The 12,563-nt window shown below is 36.7% G+C and overlaps 1 protein-coding gene across 7 annotated transcripts in view; it reads right to left on the minus strand.

Moving 5' to 3' along the window:
- Positions 1–12,563, minus strand: part of cadm2b (cell adhesion molecule 2b) — a 231,194-nt gene that overhangs the window by 10,632 nt on the left and 207,999 nt on the right. For 4 of the 7 annotated variants that reach the window (XM_079885386.1, XM_079885389.1, XM_079885384.1 and 1 more), the window contains 3 exons: positions 12,427–12,517; positions 11,070–11,248; positions 2,436–2,462 (listed from right to left, as the gene is read on the minus strand). In XM_079885386.1, coding sequence (XP_079741512.1) covers positions 2,436–2,462; positions 11,070–11,248; positions 12,427–12,517 — 297 coding nt within the window. The remainder of the gene's footprint in view (positions 1–2,435; positions 2,463–11,069; positions 11,249–12,426; positions 12,518–12,563) is intronic. The other 3 variants (XM_079885385.1, XM_079885388.1, XM_079885390.1) reach the window with 1 other exon arrangement.

Consider the following 12,563-nt stretch of genomic DNA (forward strand, 5'->3'; position numbering starts at 1 on the left):
TTAATCGCGATTAATCGTATCCAAAATAAAAGTTTGTGTTTACATAATATATGTGTGTGTATGGAGTATAATTATTTTCTATATATAAATACACACACATGCATATATATTTAAGAAAAATTTGTTATTTATATGTAAAATATTTATATATAATATAAATTATATATAATATAAATATATATACACAGTGTATGCAAATATTTCTTAAATACATGCATGTGTGTGTATTTATATATAGAAAATAATTATACACCGTACACACACACATATATTATGTAAAAACAAACTTTTATTTTGGATGCAATTAATCGCGATTAATCGTTTGACAGCCCTACTCACAAGTGTGAGTTTTTCTCTCAGATCTGTTAGATATGAACTCAAGTACGAATTGCACAATATAAATTCGCAATTCTGAGAAAAAAAGTGAGAATTGTGAGTTGCAAATACCTATTTTTTATTCCCTGGGGGAAACAAGCTTCCATAGAGGCCTGCTGTCGATTAACACAGATTAAATGGCCTAAAAGTTTTCAAAAATGTACGAAACTGACACAGATGTGTAGAAAAATGCCTATTAAGATTCCCTTACATTACATTTGATGTTGAAAATGGCCTAAAAGTTTTTCAAAAATGCATGAAACTGACACAAAGGACTGTAGACATTTCTAAGAACATGCATTTTAAACCACATTTTGAAAAAGATATTTCCTTTTCGTCATCCTGTATACTGTAGGCCTATCCTTGTGCCATTGACCGTTCTGTATTTCTAACTTTTCCAGACTCTTCCTAACAGAAATAAGATTTCCTTTCACTGATGCCTGTCAGTGGGTCTTGTGTGAATGACAGCACCATGGAGCACCATGACATTTCACAAAGATCAGCAGTGCTCCCATGCAAGGCAATGGCTCCCAGCTCATGCTATGGAGGAGGTTAATCGGCGTAACCCGACCCACCAATCCACAAGCCACATTACAGCGCCATGTCTCGCAATGATGATGTCAGCACTCCCGCAAAAAAATATTTACCTGCTGTCGATTAACACAGAATACAATTACAGTTCATCCATCAGTTCGCAAAAACAAGCATAAATTGTGTTTATAATAATGCAAGGCATTCTGAATGATATTTTGTTATAAAAAAAATTGCATTTGTTTTGAAGTGGTGACATTCCTTAAAAGTATGAATTGTGCTCTAAATACAGATGGCACCTGAAATACTATCTGTATATAAGCGCTGTCATCTCCACACACTCATTTTGCAACTCATGTTCACTCTACTCCCAGCGGAATATGGTGTGGGTGGCATAAAATATGATTAGATTTAAAAAACAAATTACAGCTGCTTATAATTAAAATCAGTTCCCTTATGGGAGAGCAGGCTAAGGAAATCTGACCTATGACAAATAGTTAAACACATCGAGGTGAAACATTCAGCACAGAGACCCCAGTGAAATAGACGACCAAGCTGAAAAAAATCAATGGTTCACCAAAAAACAAAACAAAACAGGACATAAACTGCACATAGCAAAATAAAACATGTTCTCAAAAGGCCATACCATGCACACACATATTATATGATGACATATAATAACATGTTTTTATGGCAGCGATTTAACAGTCACTGCTGCAACTCGGTTATTTTTTCCTCGTAGCTTTGTGTTTACGCCTTTCAAATGATCTACAAGGACACTGAGCTATCTTCAAGAATTGAGTGCTGGTTTCTTAAGATTCAGTCTGTCTGGTTATTGGAGATAATAACAAAAAAGAACTACAGCATGCTTGAAAAAGAGTCTTATTTTCTGATTTTTACATTATTTATATAATGTACTATTTCATCAAAACTTTAAAATATACATTCTTCACTAAGGCTCAACTATTTTATGGGTCTCTAATAAATCTAACGTGTAGATGTAAAAATTGCATAAAGATTTACTTGGTTACACCACTTGACATTTGATGTCAAAAATGGCCTTCAAAAAAATGCCTATATTAAGATTTCCTTACGTTACATTTGATGTTGAAAATGGCCTAAAAGTTTTTCAAAAATACACCCAAATGCAAAAAGGACTGTATACATTTCTAAGAACATGCATTTTAAACTACATTTTGAAAAAGATATTTCCTTTTCGTCATCCTGTATACTGTAGGCCTATCCTTGTGCCATTGACCATTCTGTATTTCTAACTTTTACAGACTCTTCTTAACAGAAATAAGATTTCCTTTCACTGATGCCTGTAAGTGGGTCTTGTGTGAATGACAGCACCATGGAGCACCATGACATTTCACAAAGATCAGCAGTGCTCCCATGCAAGGCAATGGCTCCCAGCTCATGCTATGGAGGAGGTTAATCGGCGTAACCCGACCCACCAATCCACAAGCCACATTACAGCACCCTGTCTCGCAATGATGATGTCAGCACTCTGTAGTTGTAATATTTACCTGTAGTTGTACCTGGGAAATCTTTAGCTGTTGCCATGGACGCAGACAGAAAGGGGCAGTAAGGGAAGACAAGGGTGAGGACATCACAAGGGGAGAGAATAAAAAAAAAAAAAAAAAACTGGCCACAAAACTCAAAACCATTAATGAAGACACTAACCGACAGCATTAACCTGCTGTCAGAGTGATGGAACATGGACGACTGGGACGACATAATGGTTTCAAACGAACACATCCTCCAAAACACATCCATTTGGCATATTCATAACTCTACATTCTTGCTAATCTCTGGTGTCTGCTACGTCCCGCTGCACTGCTCTGTAATGATGTTACTTATCATGCAAATCGCTCTGTATTTCAAGCCTCTGAAGCTGGAGATATTTTCTACTGCATTAATACCAGTTAATTCATTTGAGTTACTAGCCTCTTTATCTTACACAGATAAAAAGAACGGGCATGACAAATTGGGACAATTGGTCTCATTCACTTACCGTGTGTGTGCAGAGAGTTTGTGTGTGAAATATGAATACGAACGTCTTCACGAACAAATCATGATTCATCGATCACTTTTGTACTTGGGGTATGTTTACACCACAACAATGTACTAAAAACAGAAAAGTTGTGCCTTTGCGTTTTTCATGTATAGACGACAACATTGTCAAAATGATCCCCGTTCGCACGGATCCGTGAAAATGACTAAAAACGCTGTATTCTGCTGCCTGGCCAGTAGTTGGCGATGTCACTTTGTAAAAAAAACACTGCGCCAAAAGACTGAACATGTAATATTCATGCGCATGATGTCAACGTTTTCACAAATTCATGTTTTTGTAGTTTACACAGAGACGATAACGGTATCGTTTTAAACTTGTTTTCAAAAGTTTGCGTTTTTAGGCCCCCAAAACGATCTTGTTGTGTAAATGAACGGCCAAAACGTACAAAACGTAAAGTTTTCTGTTGAGGAATCATGGGGAAAAAACACATAGGGCCCTATTTTAACAATCTGAAATGCAAGTATCAAACGTGAAACGCAAGTAACTTTGTGGGCGGATCTCGGGCGCTGTTGCTATTATACCGGCGGGATAAATGACTCTTGCGCCCGAAGCAAATCTAAAATGGGTTGGTCTGAAGTAGCTACATTATTCATAGGTGTGGTTTGGGCGTAACGTGAAATAAACCAATTAGAGCGTCATCTCGCATTCCCTTTAAGATCAGGCGCACTTGTTCCATGGCGGATTGCTATTATAACGGCGGATTTGCCAGGGGGACGCCAGGAGCGGTACACAGCCGAGGAGACTGATGTTCTCGTCAGGGCCGTGAAACACAGAGAAGTGACATTGGGGATGGGAGAAACCCACCCAAATTAGCTTCGGTTAAACAGGCGTATAATAATTTTGGCAAATGTGTAAGCTAGATTTATGCCTATTTTTTCACATCTTCGTGGACACCACAATGATTTCCCTCATGTGGAATATGTTTCCTTGTAATTATGTATGGTTTGCAAAAATGGCAACTGTTTCGTCTGTGTGTAGATGAGAGAAGCAAAGTGTATGCGCGTTGTGCATGCTACATTATGGCCAAACATGTGCCCTTAAAATAGCATCTGAACGCGCCACTGAAAACGCGCCACTGACTTTAGACTAGGTTTTTCCTGGTCAGTGGCGGAATTGTTTTCTGGAACTGCAAAATAGCACCAGGGAACGTTTGCGCCGGAACACGCCTCCTCTTTTCGCTGAACCGCCCCCGGGAGCGCAAGTTCATTCCCTAATTTTCCGACGTGCGTCTGTCGAGGGAAAAGTCCACTGTGCACCGAGTGCAAAATAGGAATGATACATGCGTCGTTGTACATAGTCAATTAGGCTGGGTGCAAGATAGGGCCCATAGTAACAATTGAAACCACACATAGGCCTACGCAAAAACATACTCTGGGTGGCCATAGAATTTCGTGAGGGGCAAAAAAGTTTGACACTTACATTTCACTCATGTTCAAGTTGGTCATGTGAATTCAACCTGTTGACCAACAGAAAGCTGCTTGCTTTGAAAGTGACTTCTCTGTGAGATGTGCTTCATACATCTCAATGCTATTGACAATGGACCTTTTTTCATGTGAAATTTCACAAAAAAAATTCTAATATGACCACACACCTTAAAGGAGTACTTTACCACTGGCAAAATGGGCTTTCAATAAAACTCGTCAGCCTACACAGTAGAAAGGTGAAATTTAATTTCCAAATCTTGAAATTTTTAAAATTTTGATTTTTGACAAATTGCTATGTTGCCGTTCAAGGCCACTCCCACCAGTCTGCTATTGATACGCTTGACCAGTGTAAATTACCGCCTTGCTTTAGTAGGAAATACTTCTTAGCAAACCTTTAGTCATAATGGTGTCGACTTGTATTGTTCCTGGGTGCAAGAATACAAAGAGTAAACGTTTAGCGGGAGTGAGTTACTTTTGGTTTTACAGAGGCTAAAGGCTGCAAAGAATCCTAAAAATGGAGAAAACACTGACGGAAAATCTGAAAAATGTTTGTACTCAACATTTCCAACTGGATGACCACGAACACAGAAATGGAAGGGGAAAAACGGAAAGAAACTGCCGTTCTGTCATTTACGCCCAAAGTAAAACGCAGTCACCTACAGGTAAGAAAGCTGATGCCATTGTGTTCCATTTTTACAAACTTTTCAGTGATAAACCTACTCTTATAATAACTGTTAATAATCTTCTGTCAATCCAACTGGGGATACAAAATACAGAAGTACAATCCGTAGTTTTCACGAAAGCTGTCAAATTCACTGGATGGTGTGTTTTGTGTCATCCAGTGGACTTTTGCTGACAAATAAACGTGAATTCCTCAGTCCAGGTAACATGGAGAACTAGTAAACATTGTTTATTTACCTATACTACCGACATTACAACAATACAAAGCGGGTTGAAAATCAGCAAAGTTACACTTTAAGAGAAGTTGCACTATAGCTTGAGCTGTGAGGTTAATCTGTATAACAACGCATATATGCTTATGTGCGTCTTTAGAGAGCGTCATATGTTTGCTGAAAGCGATGAACAACTGTAAAAAAGGTTGTATGGAAAGCCCTTATATGGGATTTGGGTGTACTTTATGCAAATGACTAACCTCCAGATTCATTTATATCAGAACAAGGTTAAGAACAAATTCATGTGCATATGCACATTATGTGAATTACGTGGACCATTAATCCACACAATAACTAGTGAATGAGACCCAACGTTGCTTGTCCCCATGTACTTGTTCGTTCACACTGGAGAATCTGCCCTTCGATTTACTGAAACAGAGCTTATGTGTGATTAGAAAGACCTTTTATCTCTCACCTCTTTGACAGTCTGACAACCAGAATTTCATCGGCGGCTAGCTTTTTCCCCCTCAACACTGGAGCCAAAAACCTTTTAGTCCAATTTGTACAATAAGGAAAAAAAAGAATGTCTGATGTAAAAAGGTGGAGGTGACGTGAAGTGGCAGCGAGAGAGATGGAAGAGAGGAAAAGATCAACATTCCCGCTATACTTCAAACGCTGTGTGACTGTTCACGGCTCATTTCTGCTGCAGGCTGAGTGTGTTTCCCCCAGGGTTTCTGATGTGGGTGAAACTTACGAATCCTGACAAGAACGTGTCTGGGGCTTATTTCACCTCAAAAGAAGCACGAAATGATATTTTGTTAAAAGAACATTAAGCCTGTTTTTAGCGTTGTTGATGGAGATTTCACACACGTGCCCCTGGTGGCCATTGAGGGTAGCACAAGTTACGTAAAATACACAAGTTTGAGGTCAGTAATTTTAATTATGCTAACAGTAATATTGTGAAATATTATATGTACATTACAATTTAAAATATTCATTTACTATTTTAATATCTTTTAAAATGTAATTTATTCCTGTGAAGGAAAAGCTGAATTTTCAGCATCATGACTCCAGTCTTCCGTGTCACATGATCCTTCAGAAATCATTCTAAAGGTGCGTTCACACCATGTTGTAATCACCGCAATTACGTGATTTCAACTTGTAAAAAGCGTTCACGTCCTCGTAGAGCTCGTAATTACAGCTCTTGTACCACATGACCGCTGTACCACCTGACTGCTGCAGATTCATTTAGGCGTTGATAGAAGTGCAATAGAAACGCGTAATTCCCAGTCCGAGGACGTGAACCAGCTCCAAATATAACGTCACATGTTGTCATCCCGAGACTATGGTAATTACCACATGGCGTGAATGCAGTAATATGAAGAAGAAACATTTCTTATTACTATTAACGTTTTTAAAAAGTCGTGCTGCTTACTGTTGTTGTGGAAACCGTGATTCACTTCTTCTCTCAGGATTCTTTGATGAATAGAAAGTTCGAAAGAACGGCATTTATTTGAAACAGAAATCTTTTTTAACATTATAAATGTCTTTACTGCCACTTTTGGTCAAATTAATGCATCTTTGCTGAAAAAAAGTATTATTTTTTTCATACTGACCCCAATTTTTTTACCGCTAGTGTAAATGTTCATGTTTACTTTTTGGTGCACCTCAGGTAAAAAGAGTAGATTATATTTATATTCATTTCTGCAGATACTGTATTGTTGTGAAGCACATAGCCTGTCATCTTGTCTTCTTTCTGTAGAAAGGCACTTTATTTACTTCTACTATTTTATCTTGTACTTCTCTGAAAGCCCATATATGCGTACATTTACAGCATATTTGACATATTCAAAATATACGTTTCTAGAGGTAGTCTCTTTTTGGGTCAGTCTGTGGAGGTTTGTCTCACAAGTTTCTGACTAACTTATTTAATTTTGCATTCACTTTTTTTTTCTTTCTTTTGATTTCTGTGTGAAATATGACCAGGATTTGACCAAAACTATGCAAAAACAGCTCTATTTACGTTTATTTTCTATTTTTTTTTTGTTGGTCAAGGCTCCTCTTCTGGTTTTCTAATGTTTAATGCATCAGAAACGTGACCACTTGCTAGTTTCCTCAGCCTGTAAACGCGGGCTGCTTTGATCAGTCTCTGGCCACCCACGCCCTTCCTTTAACATGTCTCCCGAACAGATTACAGATAAATAATTAGCTCTTTAAATAACACCTAAGACTGAAGAGGAGGAAAAAGTTAAAAGAAGTATAAACACAACTCAGCAGTTTCAAGCTATTTGGCAAGTATTTCGTTTAGGGTCAAACTGCCTCACAAGTGCCTCTGGAAGCATTTCATCTCTTGCAGGACGCACTTCTGAAAAGACGTCAATTTTATGGATGTTTGCACGCTTTTCAGAGCAAGTAAACAAAACTCTTTTTCATCTGGTCAATGGTTTTAAATGAGAAGGGGTTGGTAGCGAACACATGCTGATTATAGAAAGCAAGCAATAAATATTTTACAGTTCCAAGCAAGCGCTGGATTAAACCCATGAGACATAAAAGCTGATGCTCATTTAAAAGTCAGAGGAGAACTCAGAGCTCAGAGCAGTCAGAGGGAGTCTCGTCTCCTCAGACCTTCTGCTGGGTACAATTAGACTATACATTACACCTGCAGGAGAGATGTCACAGGTCTCTCAACGGCTCAATAACACTCGCATATAGGAGCGTGCGCACCAATACATGGATTTTCACATCTAGAGGAGCAATTGGATTGTCTGTGGACACTGCTGTTTTCTAGCTCATGCTTGTCTTTCTAGAAAATGTCTACTGCTGCTGACCTGACATGAATATATGCTGGTTTCAGTTTTGTCTTTTGAGCTTTTTGATATTCATTTATACAACAGGATGGTCAAGAGAGATGTTTTGTGGGTATAGCGAATATATGCCACAGCTCTGACGACTACAGTATATATAGAGCTACACTGTAAAAAGGATCAGATAACTGGGGTAAGTTTTACAAGAAAATACTCAATTTCTATTTCTGAGTGGAAATTGTTTCTACATGAGATTTTAGTCAGTGTACCCAAATGGATGTATTTGTTAATCTTATCTTTCCATCTTATCATATCCCTCTCCCCACATGCCCTTAAATTGGGCATAACTTGCAAAACGAATATAATACTCTGTTGTGGATGTGTATATTTAAATACGCAGCCCAACATAGTGGCACTGGCTCAAACCAATGGTGTGAGTTTGGGGGCGGGGCTAACAGTTTCTCCGACCAATGGCAGTTGGGTTGGAGGTGTATTAGGAGTCCTGATTGATGATCCTAGTGGTACAAAAATGATACATGTTACAGTTTTAAATCTAGACATTCAGAACAGAGTTACTAAATGGTACTCATATTAAAAAAATAATAGAATTGTTTTGGTTTAGTGTAAAATGTATTGTAGTTTCAATCAATTATTTGCTTATTGTGAAAAAGAAGTAGGCCTACACTTTAGCATACTTGAGTACATATTATAGAAACAATATACTTAAAAATAAATATATACTTAAGTGCAAACTGAATGTAATGTTTCTGTCCAATTAATTGCATGTTAACTGTAATTAAATGAAAATGCATTATAATAAAAATTTATATTAAATGCAATTAGCTGAAATGTATAATGATTCTTTTGACTCGCTTAAGTAGGACTTAAATACATCTTTATATGTAATTTCATAAATATTTCTATTATCTTTGAAATATGTTTAAAGTGTTCTGCCGAATGTACTGAACTAAAATATTCCTTAATGTCATTTCTATCGAAACTTTGTATGTCATGTATTTAAATGTATTTATAATTACACATTTGTAATGATGAAGTTGCATTGTAGTACATTTAACAAATATTAACTTAAAATGTAACATTGAATAACACACTACAGTTAAAAATTATAAGTACTTTACAAATAATGTTAGCCAACACATCGAAATAAGTGTACTTAAAGCGCAACAAAAGATTATTAAAACTAAATTATTACAAATTTACTTTAAAATATTTTAATTTGACTACCACAAAGTGCACTTAACACAAAAAGTAAGTTAAGAAACAGTCATGAAAGTTGACTCTTTAAGTACACCTAAGTAGCCTTTTATTTCATTAATATTAAAATATCTAAAGGTTTTTTTTTTTGTTTGTTTTTTTTGCACAAGGGTTAGTCAATAATACACTGTAAAAAATATATCAATAAGTTATAACAGATTATTTTTAAATTGCTTTAACTCATCGAAATAAGTTTTTTAGGTCAGTTTAATGCAATTTAAGTTGAAATGACTTAAACATCCAAGTTGATTGTACTTAAATTTTAGGCAGCAACTTTTTCTACAGTCTAGTTGAGTGAAATCGGAATCATTAAATTCCTTATGATACTAATTTCTATTTCTATAGTAAACAAACCTAAGTAATGTTAAATATCACAGCCCAATTTGCCATCCTACATACTGTAACATAATCCTAAAATAACAAAATTTACCATCCTGTTTTTCATTCATTTCCTTTCCTAAACACCAGACATTCACATTTAATTTCTGTCCTTGGAAAAATAAAGTGTACCTACCAACAGACACATAAATAAATGTAAATTAAAACGGTAACTGGAGATGAATAGAGACTGTGTGATTTCAACTGACATTTATTGCCACTTGGCAGTCGTACCATTAGCAAATTAGGTTCATTCGAGAGCCGAGTCGGACAACTCATCCTGAGACGAAGGGCTTAATAAATATCACTCGGGTGAAGTCAGACATCTAGATGAATTAGAGGCAGAGGTAATGAGTTGTGAATGAGATTCTCCCTCTCTCTCTCTATCTCTACACCTGTCTGTTTCTTGCTTCCTCTTATTTCTTTAACCTGCAGGTCAAGGTTTGACTGGTTATAGTTCGGTTAGTCTTTGCTAGTAAATGGTGTAACTAAAAGTGTTATTTTCCACTGACAACCATTCAAAAGTAGCTGTGCAAATAAGTTAAATAATATATATATATATATATATATATAAATATATATATTTTTTTTCAGTAATACATGTCAGTAATACATCATTATGCATTATACTTTCTCCAGGTATTATAGATCTTCTTGGTTTAACCTGATTCAGTTGTAGAGCTTCTACACTAGTCAAGATATTTATTTTGTGTGTCTTGTTAATGTGGCCAAATAAATCTAGGACAACGGAAAGGCATGGAGAGTTGTGGGCTCAACTTTCAAAAGGCGTCCGTCCATAAAGGACCCTCCTGTTGTGACAAATCCCACGTCTTTGCTTTTATAACAAATAAATGTGTACCTTCCAAATGATTTCTCTCAAAGTTTGCTGTTGGGCCTATTAAAAAGCGATGCTACAAATCCGTCTCTGTCCCAGGCGCTCAGTATCTTCCTTCCAATTTTAGCTTGACAAATGTTATCCGCATTAGCACTGGACCCTTAATTGTGTGTTCTTCTATTGCTTTACTTTCTGTTTTGGAAAACCAACTTATCATTTCTGGCTCCGTTCCACTTTGGTGGCAAATACTGCAGCCACTAGCAGTTTCTGCTGTATACCCCCCAACACACAAAAACACTGGTAAACTAGGCCAGGAGGAGTTCACTGAGTGCGTATGTGTGTTATGATGCAGATTACGATGGATATTAACATAAACTTTCACAAATAAAATAAATAATGAGAACATAACATGAGAATATAAAACAAACTTATGGATTTATTGCCCTCCAGATGTTATGTTGTCCCAGAAGTACTTACCATACACATACAGTGTAAATTCATCCCTGTTGGTGCCGAGGATGTTGCTGGCCTCACAGCGGTATGTGCCGTTGTCTGTTTTGTTCAGTGTGGTAATGATTAGATCTCTACCCTCCACGATCATTCGTTCAACATCAGGAAGCTCACCTCCATCTTTTGTCCAGAAAACTGGCTCAGGCCTAAAAACAACAGAGTGATTTAGCATGAGGCTTTAGATTTATCTATGTAAAGATCGAGAACTGTGACACTTGTCCGTCATGGAAATGACACTGCATGATAAGTGGGTGTCAGTTGAGCTTCTTGTATGGAAGTAAAATAATGCCAAATGTTTTTGAAACAAAAAAAAGCCTGTTGAATTGCACTACTTGACAGTAAATTCAACATTGACATCCAGGAACTGCAGGAAAAGCAGTAGATTACAGAGCATAACCTCAATCTGCTGTTAGTCGACATCACCAGCAGGATGCCTGACACCTACATGAACACTTTACAGTTGGTTTTATGACTGGTGGTTAGTTATATTCATATCTTAAATATTGCCATGTTGAATTTCAGCCCATAAAAATACAAGGCCTAAAAATACAATGCATTAAAATGCAAGCATGGTTAATGCAATGCATATTTTTTTCAAGTAGTGCAATTCTACAGGCTTTTTTGTTTCAAAAACATTTGGCATTATTTTACTTCCATAATCTTGTTGCATTTCAAACACCAAGAAACTCCATGCTTTACATATGGATTTAATTTGAAATCGGAACATTGTGCCAAAAAATGTCCTGCTTTGCTAGTTTATGTAGATTTTTTTCTCCCTCGTGTACAGGAAAAGGTACACTACACTGGATTTCTTATTTCATTTTTTGTTAGAAATGAATTATTGTTGAGTACATAAAAAAAAAAAAAAATCTGTGTTCAAGTTCCTTTTGTTGCTCTCAGTCAAGCTATTTTTTTTAACACAAGAATGCATCAAAGTAAATGCCCCCCATTGTACTTCCATTGTAAATATATAACATGAAAGATTCTGAGCTCCTGTAATCTTTTTAGGCCATAGGTTTAGTAGGCTGGTGACAGAAAAGATTTTTCTCTCATTTTGTTATCATTTCCGCTCAAGGAACGTTTTACGTTTTTGTCCTCTACCTCAGAAAGGTCACACTAAAAGAGTTACAACTGTCTGTAGACGATTATATGACTCACTAAATCTCTCCCAAATATCACAATTTGATTTAGTATTATTGCTTTTTGTTCTTGGCATGCAAATAAGGGTCGCCTTGAGACGTGATGATTCTGCAAGTTCCACTTCATAAGACAAATCATATTCAAACAAAGTTCACATAGGTGATTTAAAGAAAGCTGCACTCACAGTGGGTTGCCTTTGGATACACACTCCAGTTTGAAGTACTGTCCTTCCTGAGGTACTATTACTGAGTGCACAATCTGAACCTGAGGAGGATCTGGATTGACATAAAGCAAAACAAAACAACAACAAAAAAACACAAG

Source organism: Squalius cephalus, assembly GCF_949319135.1.
Source record: "Squalius cephalus genome assembly, chromosome: 11".
Lineage (NCBI taxonomy): Eukaryota > Metazoa > Chordata > Actinopteri > Cypriniformes > Leuciscidae > Squalius > Squalius cephalus.